The sequence below is a fragment of the Nyctereutes procyonoides genome, unplaced genomic scaffold (assembly GCF_905146905.1).
Source record: "Nyctereutes procyonoides isolate TBG_1078 unplaced genomic scaffold, NYPRO_anot_genome, whole genome shotgun sequence".
In the NCBI taxonomy this organism is placed as follows: domain Eukaryota; kingdom Metazoa; phylum Chordata; class Mammalia; order Carnivora; family Canidae; genus Nyctereutes; species Nyctereutes procyonoides.
Window position 1 is genome coordinate 10,631,317 of NW_026575034.1, and position 18,000 is coordinate 10,649,316.

General features: G+C 52.3%; 1 protein-coding gene and 1 pseudogene across 3 annotated transcripts in view; both read left to right on the top strand.

Annotated features, from left to right (window-relative positions):
* Positions 1–52: 52 nt before the first annotated feature.
* Positions 53–18,000, top strand: part of USH1C (USH1 protein network component harmonin) — a 44,416-nt gene continuing 26,468 nt past the window's right edge. For all 3 annotated transcript variants that reach the window (XM_055317505.1, XM_055317507.1, XM_055317506.1), the window contains exons 1-13: positions 53–175; positions 6,072–6,139; positions 6,881–7,024; positions 7,105–7,243; positions 12,129–12,237; positions 12,372–12,396; positions 12,598–12,655; positions 12,958–13,052; positions 14,894–14,978; positions 15,926–15,985; positions 16,145–16,201; positions 16,488–16,630; positions 17,704–17,769. In XM_055317505.1, the coding sequence (XP_055173480.1) occupies positions 140–175; positions 6,072–6,139; positions 6,881–7,024; positions 7,105–7,243; positions 12,129–12,237; positions 12,372–12,396; positions 12,598–12,655; positions 12,958–13,052; positions 14,894–14,978; positions 15,926–15,985; positions 16,145–16,201; positions 16,488–16,630; positions 17,704–17,769 (1,085 nt within the window). In that variant the 5' untranslated portion in view covers positions 53–139. The remainder of the gene's footprint in view (positions 176–6,071; positions 6,140–6,880; positions 7,025–7,104; positions 7,244–12,128; positions 12,238–12,371; positions 12,397–12,597; positions 12,656–12,957; positions 13,053–14,893; positions 14,979–15,925; positions 15,986–16,144; positions 16,202–16,487; positions 16,631–17,703; positions 17,770–18,000) is intronic.
* LOC129504696 (60S ribosomal protein L34-like) lies at positions 10,597–11,159 on the top strand (annotated as a pseudogene).

Genomic DNA, 18,000 nt, shown 5'->3' on the forward strand with positions numbered 1-18,000 from the left:
GGCCCCGCCCACCGCGCCAGGCCCCGCCCCCCACCGCTCCCGGGCCCGCGGATCTCCGCTGCGGCTCCTGCGGGCTTGGGGCCGCCGGGCACCCGAAGGAGCGGGTTGTGCGGGCGACGCGGCTCCGCCTGGCCCAGCCATGGACCGGAAGGTGGCTCGAGAATTCCGGCACAAGGTCAGAGCTGCGAGGGGCCCCTAAAGCGTTCAGGACCCCGGAGTCCTGGCTGGGCGGTGGGGGGATGGACGTGCCCCGCGCTACCCCTCCCTTTTCCAGCACGGCCTCAGGGCTGTGGATGGACTGGGACCCCTGTGGGTTGTTTGGTTTCCAGCAGGGATCCCCAGTAAAATAAGGGAGGGGGCAGGAGGACTCCAGGTGTAGGAACCCGTGAACCCATCTCCAAAACGTATTCTTTCTCCCTGCGCTTCCGAGGGCTGGGGCTGCTCTGGTGTTGGAATTCCTTGCAGCCTTGGCCTGAGACAGGAAGCTCCTCTGAAATGCCCCGTGGTGGGCAAATCCCAGCTCCTAGTGCCCCAAGCTCAGCGCTGTTGGAGCATATGCAGAGGATATGGGACAGTGTCTGAGAAGTGGGGGTTGGTCGGAAGGGAAAGTGGTCCTCTCTCTCTGTCCTTTGACCTCAGAAAACGAGCTAGAAGCACTTTAGGGAGCCTCCTCCCCATTTCAGGGCATTTCTTAAGGCCTGAGAAGCAGGTGAGGAACTGGTACTGACCAGGGGGCAGTGGGAGGAAAGAAGGAAGTACAGAGAGTCAGCCAGATTCTTCAGACAGAGAGCTACAGCTCCCCTGGTGTGTCCCAATAGGAGACCTCAGGGACGGTCCAGGATTCTCAGAGGCTCTCACTGAAAGCTACTGGATTTCACCCAGGGCATTTCCAGAACTGTTTCCAGAGCTGTGCCGGAGCTACTGAGGCCCTGAAGTGAGAGAGGACCACTGGCAGTAACCCCAGTGGACCTCCCCACCAGGACTCAGAATGCTTCAGAGCTCAAGGGGGAAGCCAGGGGTGTCTAGAGCTACCCACAGGCCCTACCTGAGACGACTGTGTGCCCTGAGGCCCTCACAGAGCCCAGGGGGGCAATGTCTTTAGACCAAGCCAAACCTCTTCTGAGGCCTGAGGAAGCCAGAGCTCTGGTAGGCAAGGTCGGGTGCTTAACCCTTCTCTCCCCACAGAGAGGCCCAGGGGAGCCAGAGTAGCCAGCCAATGTGTGGGCCAAGGGAGCTAAGTGCCAGGGGGCAGTCATTCATCTAGTAAGTGTATTTTGAGTACCCACTCTGTGCCAGACCTCCTCTGTGCCCTGGAATTGCTGGCAGCACAGGTGAGAGAGGGACCCTGCGCTATGGCTGGGTGCTGAGTGTGGGGGTCGAGGTTTGGTGGAGTACAAAGGGGGAAGCTCTACTGCCATGAGTCTCCTAAAAGAAGAGGCCTTGGGGATTTCTAAGAGTGAGAGATGGCTGGAAGTTCAGCAGGAGTTTGGGGACTGGCAAGTAGCAACCGGAGCACGAGACAGGGTTCACCTGCGCATCCTGTTGCACAGGGACACTAGAAGAGAAATTTCAGCTGCTGAGGACATTTGGTGAGTGTAGGTTTCAGGCAACCCACTTTGAAGGAACCCAACCTCTGTCCCCTCCCCCAAGACTCAGGCTTGAATTTCAGTTTCCTGCCCCTGGGCAGAAAGAAGGTAACATCAGGTCCTCATTGGCTTTTTCCCTATGGGTGGGTACTAGTCTTTGCCCCTTTTTGAAGAATTACCCCTGGGGTCCGTGGTGTCTGACTGCACCCTGGGGTTAGCCTCTGTTTCTCTTCTCCAGGCCCAGCAGCCTCCAGCGGGCCTCAGGCCTCTATTTCCACTGCTCTGCTCTTCCTCATCACAGGAGTCATTACCTATTAATGTCCCTATGTGTGCAGGCGGGGCAGACACCAGGCTGGGCAAGGCCCTGGGCTGGACTTTGTGCCCTGCTGCTTCCGAGACAGCAGCAGCCTTCCCCTCCCAGGTTGGAGATCACCTAGGAACTGGGGAGAGAGGACAAAGCGGCAGAGGCTACAGCTGGGGGCACACGGCCATGCTGGGCGAAATTTACAGCTCCTGCCGATTGCTCTCTAGCTGTCCCTCCATTGGTGTTGCAGAGCACATTTACCCCTTGGGAATGGCTTATAACCTAAATCTTTAGTTGTTGGAGGTAGCATGAAAAGTGGCATATTGTCATGGAATGTGCTGTGTGGCCTCGAGCAAGTGATTAACCTCTCTATGCCTCTCTGATTTGTTAAATGAGGATAATAATAATATTTAGCTCATAAAGCCCTTGTGAGTGTTGGAGGAGATCTACATGCACGTAGGGAGTTTAGTGAGTCCCCAACGAATGTCTGCTGTTGCTATTATCTGATGTTAAGCAGAACGGGGTCCAATCTCAACCCTGCCACTCACTGCCAGTGAGACCTTGGGCAAGTCATTTAATCTGGGCTATTGTTTCCTCAGCTGTGAGATGAAGTTCACAGTGCTTACCTCAGGGGGTGATTAGGACTAAGTAGGAATTCAAGGACCAGCTACTCTGGACCTATAGTAACCCTTTGGTCCACAGCCACCTGGAGATTCCTGCTGAGCATCCTGGTAGATGAGCCAGCAGGCTCCAGGCTGGGGAGGAGAGCCTGTTCCTCTGGGCTTGTGCAGTTTCCCCAGGACATCAGCAGCACTTTCATGCCCTTCCCAGCAACAGCCTTGGGCCAGGATACCAAGGAGAGGGGAGGGCAGCATCAGAGACTAAGGCTCTTCCTTGAAGAACCAGCTTTTCAAAAGAAGCAGGCTGCCCCTCTGCACCTGCACGTTGCAGGAATTTGGTTACTCATTTGCCCAAAAGGGCTTTATTGCCTGGTTAGCAATCATGCATTTATGGATATCCGTGGTGTACCCTGCCCGAGGCCAGCCAGGCACCTGGGGGTAGAAAGGGGATAAATGAGGAGGTCAGAAAGAGCCTCCGCCTTCCAGTGTTTTGCTAATCATGCATACATGCATGTCATAAACGTTGACTGAGCTCCTAATATTAGAGCCCAGCAGTACTCTAACCATTGAACAATAAAACAGAGTCCCTGGCTCCTTAGTCAGGAAGACAGACAGTTAACAAGTAACCCAATGCAAGTATCATATAATGCAAAGTAGTGATAAATGCTATGGAAAAAAAAAAATAAACTGGGATGAGAGGATAGAGAGCAACCAGATGGTAGTCAGAAAGGTCTCCCTGAATCTAGAAAGAAGTAAGGAAGGAGCCTTGGGGATGTATTTGGAAGAACATTCCAAGAAGAGGGAACAAGAAGTACAAAGTCCCTGAGGCAAGTGTCTGCTTGCTGGCTTTAGGAACAGCAGGTGGGATGGTGTTTCTAAGAGGAATTATGGATTGAATAGAGTGTGGTGGGGGCTCAGTAGGCCACGGTCAGGACTTTGGGTTTTGTTCTCCAGTGATGGGAAGCCAGCCATGAGGGGACGGCTTTCCGTTTAAAAGGGTTTGTTCTGAGTGCTGGTAGAGAGCAGACTGAGGGGGCCGGGAGCAGAAGGGGGACAGGAGACAGGAGGTGAGGGCTTGGACTAGCATGAGGAGTGGTGAGACCCAGAACTCAGGAGAAGATAGATCTGACAGGCTCGCTCTTTGGCTGGATGCACACGTGGAGTTGTATTTGCATAAGCTGAATGTTGTTTGCTTCCCCTGTGCAGCTGTCCTGAAGGGGTCAGTACATAGGGAGGAATGCCAGGGAATGAGGCTGGAAAGGGCCCAAGGCTCAACCCAGAGTTTTTGCCTCAAGGGCCCCAGACAAGGACTCTGAATCCCAATCCCCCTCATACAGACCGGTAGTAGAGGGCCAGTTGAGCATCATCCAGAGAATGCTGATGCAGGTTGGAGGGGACCTGACACAAGGTGGGCGGGGAAGGAGGGACTGAGTGGTAAAATCTTTGCAGATCGTGGGCTCCTTTAGAGTTTCTTTGCCCCTACCAAGTGCGATCCAAGAAAAGGAATAGCTTTTCTTTTTAAGATTTTATTTATTTATTTCAGAGAGAGCATGCTTGAGAGAGCACAAGAGACAGAGCACAAACTGGGGCTGGGGTGGGGGGGTGGGTAGATGACTGGGGGCTCAATCTCAGGACCCTGGGATCATGACCTGAGCCAAAGGCAGATGCTTAACTGACTGAGCCACCCAGACACCCTGAAAAGGAAAAGCTTTTTAAATCGAATTAGAGGGATCCCTGGGTGGCGCAGCGGTTTGGCGCCTGCCTTTGGCCCAGGGCGCGATCCTGGAGACCCGGGATCGAATCCCACGTCAGGCTCCCGGTGCATGGAGCCTGCTTCTCCCTCTGCCTGTGTCTCTGCCTCTCTCTCTCTCTGTATGACTATCATAAATAAAATAAAAAAAAAAAAAATTAAAAAAAAAAAATTTAAATCGAATTAGAAAAAGAAGATACAGTGTTTTGCACACAGTAGGTGCTCAGTAAATATGTATTAGACAAGTGCATACAAAAATTCTATCTGCTAAGTGGATACTATGTGGTGGTTAGAAAAAAAGGCAAAGGTTTTGGTGTATTAGACAAATGCATACAAAAATTTTTATCTGGATAGAACCAAGTAGATACTATGTGTGCCTTAGAAAAAAGGCAAAGGTTTTGGAGGCAGCGGTCTTAAGTTGGAGTCTCAGCTCTGCTGCTTTTTCGACCCTTATTTCCTCATCTATCAGATGGGGATGATCATATCCACGCACGTCAGAGGTTTGTTCTAAGGTTAAAGATAATTCACATAAAGCTCCTCAGACACGGTTGGCAGTCAGCAAGCAATAGGACCTGAACGAGCAGACAAGGAGCAGTGCAAGGACTGGCTTCAGGGAGGCCCTGCTCTAGGGCACTTTGTGCCATTCTCCTGCTACCTGGCGCTCAGGGAGGGCCCCTGGCATGCTGTAGTCTGCGGCAGCAGCGGCCCGCAGAGGCGCACAGTGCCCAGTGGTGCCTGCTGAATGATGAACGCACTCCAGTTGCTCTAGTCTAGAGCCTTCCTTTTATCCTCTTAGTTCAGCCCTGGGTCACCACCTTCCTGTCACTCCTCAGCACACATCTGCCACAGCCCTCCTGGATCTGTCCCTCTTAGCTCACTTCCAGCTTGTCACGAGAGTGGGTCACAGACTCAAGCGAGACTGCCCTGCCTCCTCGCACCTGAACGCTGCCTTCATTTAAGGGGAGTCCAAGCCCACTGTTGTAGAGTCTTTCCTGACCATGCATAGCTCAGAGCCTCCCACCCTGAGGCCCTTCTTGCCCTCTTACTCAGTCTTAGGCTAAAGAGAGAGAGCCAAGGATACGATGTGTAGAGATTCACACTGCACTGTCCCAGGGAGTGGAATTTGGGGCTCCTCCCTTGGGATTGAAGTGCTAATGAAACAGCTCCTGACCTTGACCTTGGAGTCCTAGCCATTGACGTCAGCAAACCTGAAATGATGTAACTTGACTCTCCCCTTGGGGGGGAAGCGGGGGACAGAAGGGACCTGGAGAGGTGAAGGAGTGGTCAGGAGGCTGACTAGTGGAAAGAAGTCGGGGCCAACCCAGCTTAGGCCAGGACAGGACCGGGTGGAGTTGCCCCTGGCATTGGTGACACAGAAGGACAGTAGGGTGCTTCCAGAGGGTGGGATGTGCTATCTGAGCGAGTGGCCCAAATCCTTTCTGAAAGCGGTTATCCGGCACTATAGCCACCATCAGGTAAGACCATGGGCTCCTTCCAGACTGGGGAGCTGACACTGGCATTGCCGCTTGGGACTGTGCTGTCATGTGGAGGGTCACGCGTGTGCATCTGACTGTGCATCCACCCAGGGGAGAGGTTCAGCCTGGCCACATCTGGATGTGCACAAGTACTCTGGTGGCATCAGGGTGATCTGCATGTGACTGATGTGTTACTGTCAGAGGACCCTGACTGCCCTCCTCTCGCAGCCCCAGCCCCGTGGACATGCTGAGGAGTGGCAGTGGCCTACCCCTCCCCTGGCATCTGCTATGGACGTGCTGGGCCTGGGGTTAGAATTCTCCCCTTGGGTTTTCCAGGTGGATTTTCTGATTGAAAATGATGCAGAGAAGGACTATCTGTATGACGTGCTGCGGATGTATCACCAGTAAGTGTGCGGGGTCCAGCTCCTGTGGACCAGCCGGGTACCTCTGCCTCCGGGAAACTCTGGGCTGGGATGTTCTGAGATGGAAGGACCTCTCCCTCCCATCCTGGGGGCTCTGGGAGAGGGGCAGACGCTCAGTGCTCCTGGGAATCACATGGACATGCCACGCACTTGCCTTAGCAAATACGTACACAAATACTCAGTGCGGAGCCATTGAAGGGTTTAGAGGAGGGGAGTGACATACATTTAGAAAATATCAGACAGGCATGAGCAGGCCGGCTGACAGCTGGAGAAGTACAGGCCGAAGATGCTGAGGGTCTGAGAGGTGTGAGGAGGAGTCATGGGAGGGATACTGTGAGGGCAGCTTACCTGTAGCGCAGAAGTGGGGACCAGGGTTCGAGAGGGATCACCAGCATCTCACACGAGGTTTCCCGGCTGGAAAGATCCTGTGCTTTAGAATTAGGCAGAGCTGAGTTTGAATCCTGGCTTGAGTTCATCTGAGACTGGGTTAACAATCCCCACCTGGCCTGTTTCCTTGTGACATTAAATGTGGAATAGTGAAGCTCTCATGAGGCCCCTGGCTCAGAATTAGGGGCTCTGGGCTTTACAGGAGCGTTCTCTCCACTTCCAAGGCCTGGACTCAATGGGTGAGGACCCAGCCAGGGACCAGTTCCTCTGGGGATCCTTGGGTGTCAGAGGCCGTGGCCATGGATGAGGCTCCCTGTGTTCCCTGTGTCTCTGCAGAACCATGGACGTGGCCGTGCTTGTGGGAGACCTGAAGCTGGTCATCAATGAGCCTAGCCGCCTGCCACTATTTGACGCCATCAGGCCCCTGATCCCACTGAAGCACCAGGTGGAGTACGACCAACTGACTCCCCGGCGCTCCAGGTACAGACGGTGCCACCAGGCCAGAGGCAGGGGTGGGAGAGGTCACCGGGGAGGGCCATCACTGGCTCCTCCCATGGCAGGAAGCTGAAGGAGGTGCGTCTGGACCGTCTGCACCCCGAAGGCCTGGGCCTCAGTGTTCGTGGGGGCCTCGAGTTCGGCTGCGGGCTCTTCATCTCCCACCTCATCAAAGGCGGTCAGGCTGACAGCGTTGGGCTCCAGGTGAGTGAGCAGAGTCCCGCGGAACAAGGGGTCAGGGCCTCGGCCTTCCTGCCTCCCCTCACAATGGGATCGCCTCGCCTTTCTGAGACATTGGGGGAGGAAGAGGCCCACACATCCTGACAGATTTTCCTCAGGCCCATAGAAATCAGGCTGCGGGCAGTCGCCTGTTTTCTTCAGTCAAGCTGGGAACCTGGCTGCTGCAATCCCCCCTCCCCCTCCCCTACTTCCCAAAGGAGGAGCGTAGTTACCTCCTGGCACCTGAAGCTCTGGACGTGTAGCCTTTCACTGGAAGGGAGAAGGAAATCCCACTGTAGTGTGGTGTTTGAGAGCATAGACCCCAGAGCCAGACTGTCCTGGCTTTGCAACTCATGAGCTATGGGACTATGAAGAAATTACTTAACCCCATGCCTCAGTTTTCTCATCTATAAAATGGGAATAACAATAGCATTCCCTACCTCATCAGGTTGTCATGAGGAGACAGTGGATTCATATCCTAAAGTACTAACAAAAGTGCCCAGCACATAGTGCTATGTGTTTGTTAAGTAAGCAGGGAGGGAGATTTAATGAACACTTGTTTTGTGCCAGGTGACGTGCTCACAACTGGTCCTCATGATATCATCCCCATTTTCCAGAGTTAACAGACTTGAGTAAAGTCACAGCCAGGAAGTGGCCGAGTCAGGACCTGAACCCAGGTCTCTGGACTGCCAGGCCCAGGGATCTGTCTTCAGCACCCCAGGGTGCCTCTCCCTCGGGGTCCCACACCTCTGTGCCTGAGCAGAGATGGGCTGACCTCCAGATCTCGCTCCTGCTGGAGGAGCCCAGAGCTGGGTTTTCATGCGCCCAGATCGAAGAGGCCCTCCCAGCCCCCCCACCCCAAAGCTGCCAGCATGTTTGTTATCAGGCTGCCAAGACAGGGGCTTTGGGGGGCTCAAAGACTTACGGTACAAGAAGTGGGAGCGGACAGACATTGCTTTGTTCTAAATCCCTGTCTCACGGCTCGCCAGTGGCGGCTGAAATTTCAGCCACTTCATTACTCTTCTCCTGTGGGGCACATTTTCCAGCCCAGAAACACAGCCAGAGGGGAAAAAAAAAAAACCATAATGAGCTCCTCTCTCAGCATCGACGGAGGCCCTCTTTTTTTCCGGGGCGAGCTCTCCTACTAGGACAGGCATTTCTCAACGATGCCTATTGGGGCCATCGGGGCATTTTAATGCAACTCAGAAGTCTACCCTCCCACCTGTTTCTCAGGCTTATAAATTATCTTCTCTTTCTTGGGCTGCCGGGCTCATCTGTCCTTTGTGCCCCCATCCCTCAGATCGTCATTTCATTGTGGCCTTTGCACAAAGGGCCTTTTGCACGGTTCCATTCTGGAGCGAGAGAGAGGAAAGCTGATACGGTAGCCTGAGCCCCAGGGGCTGTATGGGAATCATTCTGACTGGGGTCCCAAACAGGTTCCTTTTAGGAACAACACAGGGAACCTCACTCAGAGGAGCTTGGGGACAACATCCACATCCATTCACCTGTCTGAGGTTCATGTTTCTGGGAAGATCTCATGCCTGAGATCTGCAGACAGGAGAAGATTCTGGAAGGCAGGGGAGGGACATGTTCAGACACAGCCTGGCTAGACTGAAGGACCTGCTGATTTGATCTGTTTTGTCCACCTACTGGATATAGTTTAGATTTTTTTCAAGTGTGTCCTGTCTGAAGCTTTGCCCTCTGCTCTGCACAGGGCCGCCTACACTGTACCACATGCTCTGCAGTCCCAGGCTAGAGAATGATGCTGTGTGCCTTGGTTGTCCTAGCCGTAAAATGGACAGAGTAATCTCTGCCTTTCCTGTGGGACTTGAGGTCACTTGTGACAGGTGGCAGGAATCCAGAGAGGACAGGATGTAGGGAACTGCAGCCAAGCTTGGCCAGGTGCCCTCCCTCTCTGCTTCTAGATGCCCAAGAGACAAAACTTGTTGTCTGTAGGGGAGACCTGACTTCAAATCCCAGCAACACTGTTTACCAACCGGGTGACCTCAAGCAAATGACTTTTGTTTTTTGTGTGTGTGTGTGTGTGTTTTTTAAGATTTTATTTAGGTGCACCTGGGTGGCTCAGTGGTTGAGCGTCTGCCTGCCTTCGGCTCAGGCTGTGATCCCGGGGTCCTGGGATCGAGTTCCGCATTGGGCTTCCTGCATGGAGCCTGCTTCTCCGTCTGCCTATGTCTCTGCCTCTTTTCTCTCTCTCTCTCTCATGAATAAATAAAAGAAAAAAAGAGGCAGAGACATAGGCAGACGGAGAAGCAGGCTCCATGCAGGAAGCCCAATGCGGAACTCGATCCCAGGACCCCGGGATCACAGCCTGAGCCGAAGGCAGGCAGACGCTCAACCACTGAGCCACCCAGGTGCCCTGAGCAAATCACTTCTGTTCTCTGATTCTCAGTTTCCTCATTTGATTAACAGAAACAGAGTTGCTGTAAAATGTGGGTACAAGGAGCTAGCCTGGCTGCTCTCCTGACACGAGATGTCCCTAGAAACCTAGAGAGGTCTTTAGCAAGCCTGTCTCTCTGGTGTCTTTTTGAGCCCCTTGCCACTCTCATCAGGCCCCTAAGAGGACTGAGGTGTGTGGAGGTGTGGAAGGGAAACATTGAGGTGGTAACATCGAAAAGGTGACTCTGTAGGGATGTTGAGGGTGGGAGTTGGCCTAGGTGAACCCCTCACAGGCTGCATGCCTGCCCAGCTCCCAGACCCCACAGAGTCAAGTTGTGTCCCCTACATGTACCAACAGTTTCCCAAAGGGACAGTACATGTGATGTGAGTTAAGCTGCCGGTTGACTTGGCCTGGCCTCAAGCTGGAGAGGGGCACTCAGGATCCAGTCCCTGTTTTGCAGCTCAGGCTGTGTGACCTTAGATAACATCTTCACCCTGGGCCACAGTTTCATCTGATAACTGAGGGTCCCTCTAGCCCTGCAGTTATTAAGTGAAGAGCTTCGGGACTGATCCCCAGAGCTAAGGCACCTGGAGGGGCCTGCAGCAGCATCCAGCAGGGGATGAGCTCACCACAGCTCTGTATCCAGGGCTGGCCCTGCAGGCCGGTGAGCCCCTGTCTCTCCTGATCCAATGAGGCCTGATGTCCTGCAGAGAGAGCAGGAGTCTTTAGGGCTTGGACCCAACTAATAACAATAATGACCATTTATTGATTACTGATGGTATACCAGGTGCTGGCTGGCTTACACGTACATGTTTAGTTCTTGAAGCAACCAGAACATTTCCCCATTTTACAGATGAGAGGAACTGAGGTTCAGAAGGTTCAAGAGACTTGCACAAGGTCCTTTTTCCTCTTCTGGGGACAGCATCCATAGACATTCAGAATGATCCAGCATTTGACACACAGTTGTAGGCCATCCTATAGCACAGCCTTGAGCAAAACTAGGCTGCTCTGAACCCCTGCTAATAGAATCATTTACCTTTAGACCAAGAAGAGTTGGAAGGCACCAGACTCTGCATGTGGCATGTGCTCAGGCCAGCTTTGAGGAGTTTGTGCTGTGACACCTACAGTTGTTTTTTTTTTTTAAGATTATTTATTTATTTATTCAAGAGGGCAAGAGAGCGTAGGGAAGGAACAGAGGGGGAGGGACAGAGTCCTCACTAAGTGCAGAGCCCGATGTGGGACTCGATCTCATGACCCTGATATCATGACCTGAGCTGAAACCAAGAGTCAGACACTTAACCAAGTGCACCATCAGGGTGCCCAGGTACCTAGAGTTCTTAAAAGGTCTAAAATGAAGAAACACAGCAGCAGCAGCAGGGGGTATGGTGGTTCCATGTGTGCTGTGTGTTTGTTGACAGGATCAAGCATGCTTTCCCTATTGAAGAGCAGAAAATCATTGTGAAAGTCTTGAAGGCACAAGCACAGAATCAGAAACCTAAATAAATAATGAAGTTTTTTTGAGTAATAAAAAAAATAAAAAAAAAAAAAAAGAATTGCCCAAGACCATTCAGCTAATGAGAATAGAAGCAGGGGTTTGAAGCCAGGACATCTGACACCAAAGCCTTGTGTTTATTCACTGTTCTTTGCTCGCCCAGCATGGGGGTCAGAGGCCAGGGCTGTGGCTGAGTTAAAATGTTCACTGAGCTTCCACAGGGTGGGAAGAAAGAAACTGCATGTGTGTCAGTGATGCAAACTTGAGTCAGGAATCATAGAAGTTCCCCGCCCTGACTCACTTACCGTGTTACAGTGATTAACAAAGACTGGAGAGCTTGCTCCTTGGGGCAGGGTGGGGCAAAGGCCAAGGAAGAGCTGCTTGAATGTAGGTGAAGGGGTGTCCTTTGTATGGGTTCCAGATCCTGATGGTGACCCAGTGGGGCAAAAGGGGCCCTGAAGGGGCACCTGGGTGGCTCAGTGGTTGAATGTCTGCCTTTGGCTCAGGTCGTGATCCCAGAGTCCTGGGATTGAGTCCCACATCGGGCTCCCCGCAGGGAGCCTGCTTCTCCCTCTACCTGTGTCTGTCTGTCTCTCTCTCTCTCTCTCTCTCTGTCTCTCATGAATAAATAAATAAAATCTTTAAAAAGGGGGGCACTGAAATGAGGGCACAGAGTCCCGAGTTCTAGTTCCATTCTGCTGCCCACTCTCTGTGCCTCTCACCTCCCGTGTTGGTGCTCCCATCTGCAAAATGGGCCAGAAAGACTGCTTGGAAGTGTCACTACCAGGGGATCCTTTAGACTAATGGAAAGTGCATTGGTTATAAAAAAGTACTAGGGTCCATGCCAAGGTTTCTTCTGAGGAAAGGTGTGGTCAGCGTCCCTCTTCCCGGAGAGCAGGCCCAGAGCATCTGGTGGCAAGCCTGCCCAGCTGCCTGAGGCCCCCTCAACCTGGTGCCCATTCCCTCCGTCTGTGGCCAAGGTAGGGGATGAGATCGTGCGCATCAACGGATATTCCATCTCCTCCTGCACCCACGAGGAGGTCATCAACCTTATCAGGACCAAGAAGACTGTATCCATCAAAGTGAGACGTGAGTGAGGCCAGAGGGCAGGGGGCACTCAAGGGGGGCCTGGCTAGGGTGAGGTAGGCAGCGGGGTCCCTGGCTCCTGGGGGAGGAAGGGAGGGCAGAGGAGCCGTGCTAACTGCCTTGCCTTTCTCCCACAGACATTGGCCTGATTCCTGTGAAGAGGTGAGCAGGACCCTCCTCTGCAGATTCTTCCCCGTGGGCTCAGGGTCCTGGGATTGGCTGTGGGGTCCGGCGTCAGCCTGGCCAGCACTGCTTCTGGGCCAGAGGTGGCTGGAGGCTCCAGACGGGCAGATCTGGATTTGGAGCCTGGCTCCTCACACATCTCTCTCTAATGACTGCTCTTCTATTTCCCCTTCCCACCAGCTCTCCTGACGAACCCCTCAAATGGCAGTACGTGGATCAGTTTGTGTCAGAATCTGAGGTAAGGGTCAGGGCCACCTGTGCTGGGGTTTGGATGGGGTTGTCTTCAAGGAAGGGCAGCTAGTCCCAAAGGGAGGGTTGCCCCAGAGATGTGCATTCAGGAGCTTCAGACAGGCTCCGAGGGTATCCAGAAGGTCCCTGAGGGTGCTGGGCCCTCAGCTAGGTCCAGCTGGTGCAGACATACCCCCCAGGGATATATCGGTGAGCAGTCCCATGTGGGGATAGCGGTGCTTGCTCTAAAGGGCTTTGTGAAATCAAGAGCCTCTTGCACACCCAGTGACCCTTATCTGGTACTTCTTCCAGGGTGGGCGGAGTACCCTGAGCTTCCCTGGCAGTCGGGAAAACAAGGAGAAGAAGGTCTTCATCAGCCTGGTGGGATCCCGGGGCCTTGGCTGCAGGTAGGTGGCAGGCCTGCCCTGAGGGTCACTCATGGCCAAGAGACCCCAGTACACCCCTAGCCCCTCCCCCTTTCTCACTGCTGCTTCTGAAGAGATGACCTTCTCGGCACCTGATTTCTTTTCTGAGCCTCACAACAGCCTTCCAAGGCCAGAGGGACAGTTTTAGCAGGCCCATTTTACAGATGAGGAAGCTGAAGCCCAAAAGCAGACCCACGTTCCTTTGGTGGGCTTCAGTCACTGCAAAAGGAGCCTGTCCGAGTGATGATCTCTGTTACGGTTCCCTGGTCATTTATTACCTTGTGGGCTTCCTTCAGTGGCAGCCAGGGAATTGCAAACAGGCATCAGGCCACGTGGGGTGTTCTTATTAAGCACACAGGTACCACAGTTATAGATGCAGTTTCCAGCCCCTGCTCTGGCACCTATGAGCTCTAGAACCTTGGACTAGTCGCTTAGCCACTCTGAGCCTAGGATCCCCACAAAACTAGTTGTTGTGAGGACGGAGGAGATCACGGAAGTACCAGCTTCGTGCCTAGTAGGTAGTGAGCAGCTGGTAAACGTCAGCTGTTATTAAGTTTTTCAAATTATTCCCATCCACTCACATTTATTTAACACTTTTCTGCCAAGCATAAGTGATATAAAGTCCCTCCTTCCTAAGAGATTACAAGATAGAATATAGTGAATGTGGAAGCCTACAGCGTAGAGGGGCAGGCGCTCTGATGGAGTTGTGTTTTGCATCAGAGATGGCAGATAGATCTCCCGTACTGTGCTATTTCTAATCAATTAGTGGTCGCGGCCTCAAGTACTACGGTTGGCCCTTGAACAACACAAGGGCCAGGGGCGCTGACCCCCTGCATCATCCCAAATCCATGTATAAACTTCTGACTCTCCCCAAATTTCACTAATAGTGTACTGTGGACTGGAAGCCTTACCGATAACATAAACAGTTGCTTAACACATCTTTTGTGTTTTACGTATTATATACTATCTTCTTACGGTAAAGTAAGCAAGGGAAAAGAAACTGTTGTTAAGAAAATCATAAGGAAGGGGCACCTGGACGGCTCAGTCAGTTAAGCACCTGCCTTCGGCTCAGATTGTGATCCTGGGATTCTGGGATTGAGCCCCGCATTGGGCTCCCTGCTCAGCTGGGGAGCCGGCTTCTCTCTCTCCTGCTGCCCTTCCCACTGCTTGTGCTCTTTCTCTCAAATAAATAAATAAAATCTTAAAAAAGAAAATCATGAGGAAGAGAAAATACATTTACAGCGCTATACTGTAAGAAATCCACATATAAGTGTACCCATGCAGTTCTAACCCATGTTGTTCCAGGGTCACCTGTGCTTTGGAAAGAACTGTAAGGCTGTATCTAGATTTGATAGAAAAGAGTGCTGTGATCGATTAGTGATGCCTGCCACAGGTGTGGGAGGAGGAAATAATGGCACAAATGCCATTCTAGGTGTAGTATCTTAGGAGCGCTGAGGAGGGAGCAGCTAGCTGAGGCTTGGGAGAGACTAAGGAGCTTGGTGAGAACCTTGTAGAAGAGATAGCATTTGAGTCTTAAGGAATGAATAGGAAAGTACTAGAAAGAGAGAAGAAACAGCATGTGCCATATATTGGGTGAGGGATTGGATAGCGGGAATTACAAATATTTTTTTTTGTGGCATTTGCCACAGGGAAATGAGGCTGGACAGGTGAAGAATGGAGCACCACGGGTGCTGAACCTCCTGGTGACCTGGAGCCTCAGGGGCCAGAGCACAGGACATGCAAGCAGAGAACACAGGACACTGACAATGAACAATGCTGCAGGGATGAGCGGAGCCTCACCTGGTTTCCCATCTCTTCCACAGCATTTCCAGTGGGCCCGTCCAGAAACCCGGCATCTTTATCAGCCACGTGAAGCCTGGCTCCCTGTCTGCCGAGGTGGGGTTAGAGGTGAGTGACCCTGGCACGGCCCCAGTGGGGTAAGGGGTCAGACGATGATCACACAGCCCTCTCCCAGCAGCCACTGGCTATGATTCCTACCCGCCCCCAAGGAAAGCTTCATATTTAACCTTTCTACAGTCTTCTCCAGCTCCAAGAGCCTTTGCTCCTGAGCTTGGGAATGTAGTAATAATAAAGAATTGATGTTCACTGAGTGTTTCCTGGGTCGGACATTGTTCTAAGTCCTTTAAAATTTGCAAGAACGCTGAGAATTAGGTAGTGTCATTATCCTCATTTTACAGATGGAGAAACTGAGACTTGGAGAGAGTATGTGATTTTTCACATTGTGTAATAAGTGATAATAAGATCGTGTAATAAGTGTGATAGGGCTGAGATCCAAACCTAGGTAGTCTGAGGCCAGAGCCAGAGCTCTTACTCTCTACTCTGGACAAGTTACCTCCTGTTGCTACGCTTCAGTTTCCTCTCCTATAAAATGGGGGCATAGCCTTCCTTCTAGGGTCGTTGTGTGGATTAATTCATTAAGTGAATTAATACATATACTTCAAACAGTGCCTGGCACATAGTAGGTGATTGATGGATGTTAGCTGTTATACAAATTATTATCATGGCTCAAAACAGCCTCAGCTATATGAGAAACCAAAGGGCTCCTGTGTCTACAAGATGATTTATGACATTTTTGAAGCGAATGTCATAAATTAAGCCAAAGGAATGAACCTCTAGTGGTATAATATTTGACCACTGATAAAAGAGACATGAGGTGGATGCACCTTGAGAGGATCCCATCAGAGCTTTCTAACTGCTGTGTTCATCAGGAAGAGTTGAGGTGCAGCCACTTGAAGGCTCAACATCTGACCCTGGCCACCAGGGGAAGCCCTTCGTGCAGATGAGTGGGCTTACAGATAGTGCAAACACGCTGCCCTTCTCCCTTTCTACACCAGGCAGGGGACCAGATTGTCGAAGTCAATGGCATCGACTTCTCCAACCTGGACCACAAGGAGGTAAGAGGTGGGGTGTTCAGCTACTGGTCGTTTTCATGTCTGCCCTCTACTTCTCATGCCTCTCTCTCCCTGCTGTGGTCTGAGACCATCTGTGCTCTCTAGAGACCTTGACCGCCCTGATCTGTCAGGCTTCAGCCAACTGTCTGCTTGTCCCCCCAGGCCGTGAACGTGCTGAAGAGTAGCCGCAGCCTGACCATCTCCATTGTAGCTGGAGCTGTAAGTCCAGGATGACCCGGTTGGGGGCCCCTAAACCCTGACCTCCAGCCCCAGCCATTCAGACCCTGATCTCTGTCACACACTCCCGGGAAAGGCCAGAGGGTCTCTATTCCTGAAGCTCTGAGAGAGCAGAGGGAGAGATCTCTGCCCAGCCAGGAGAAGCTTGCTCAGAGACGGCAGGAGCCACAGTGAAGACAACCTGCATCTTGGTCCCCAGGGCTGTGGCAGTGGGTGCCCAGGTTCCTTCCCAGGAGACTGAGTAAGGGGCCTCTTTTTACTCCCTGAGGGCCGTGAGCTGTTCCTGACAGACCGGGAGCGGCTGGAGGAGGCACGGCAGCGTGAGCTGCAGCGGCAGGAGCTTCTCATGCAGAAGCGGCTGGCTATGGAGTCCAACAAGATCCTCCAGGAGCAGCAGGAGATGGAGCGACAGTAAGTGTGGCCAGCCCGGATGCTCCTCCCCGACCCTCCCTGCCCACTGAGTCCTGGGCCAGATTCATCCTGCCCCCCTGAGGCCTGTCTTCAGATCACATGGGTTCAGTGGTGGTCCTTGCAGCCATCCCTTGCTGCCAGACCACCAAGCTCTTCCCTGCAGCTGAGGAGAGCCCCTGACTTCCAAAACCCACGAGTATGGAAGATGAGGATGCTATTAGCACTAAGTAGCTAACATTTGTTGAGTATCAGTCATGTGGCTGGCCTTGTGTCAGGGCCTTGTTCACGTTTTACTTAATTCCTACAATAGCTCGGGAAGATAGATGATATTCACCCATTTTACAGGTGAGGAGACTGAGAGGTCTTAACTCAGAGAGGGTAAGCCACTTGTGAACAAAGGCACACATGGCTGAGCTGGGATTCATACCTGTCTGTGGTAATAAGGCCCCTCTTCCTGGAGTTGATCGAGATCATGGACTGAAAGAATAAATGGTGTGAGCCATTCACACATACACACACACACAAACTGTCAACTCCAGATACATTCTAAGAGTGTAAAAGGAATTTGGGAAAGGAAAGTGAACAGGATCTTCACTTCTTTTCTCCATCACAGAATGAGCCTGGAGAACCAGCCCTGGTGGTACCTCTGCCCATTGCCCTGGCCTTGGCCAGCAGCCCTGACTACATGGGGCCTAGGGTCCTCTTCCTGGAGGACCTCACTCCAGCCAGGCCCTGCCTGTCATCAGTCACTTTATCTAAGTGTTTGGAGGTAGACACATAGAGTGGGGCCTGTGTTGATCTGCCTCCCATCCCTGGCATCACAGAATCTCCACTCAGCAGTGCCAGACAAAACCATACACGGGGCCCAGATTTTGTTGGACCTGTTTCCCCAGCATCCAAATCTGGTCCAGGCATCCTTGGATGGGAGCCTGGAAGAAAGATTTTAAACCTTTCTCAAATCAGGAATTGGCTCCAAGGAAGAGTTAACTTCTCTCGCATAGTCTCCAGCATGCCATCTTGGATGTTCTATGTCTCTTGCATAGACTCCAACATGCCATGAATTTGTGTTTCAGAAGGAAAAAGGAAATTGCCCAGAAGGCAGCTGAGGAGAATGAAAGATACCGGAAGGAGATGGAACAGTGAGTGCCTGGGTCCCCATGCCTGCACACACATGCCAGTGTGCAGACATGAGTGTGCTCTCGGGACTGTGACCAGCCAGAGGCCACTCCAGGCCTGGTTTGCCTGGCCCTCTTGTCCCATGGTGGATCGCCTTTATCTGTAGCCATTCCATAATTCTAGCCCATCGTGTTAGGGTAACTAGAACGTGGTCTTGTAATTCCCAGGGTAGCATTCACACTCGATGCAGATTA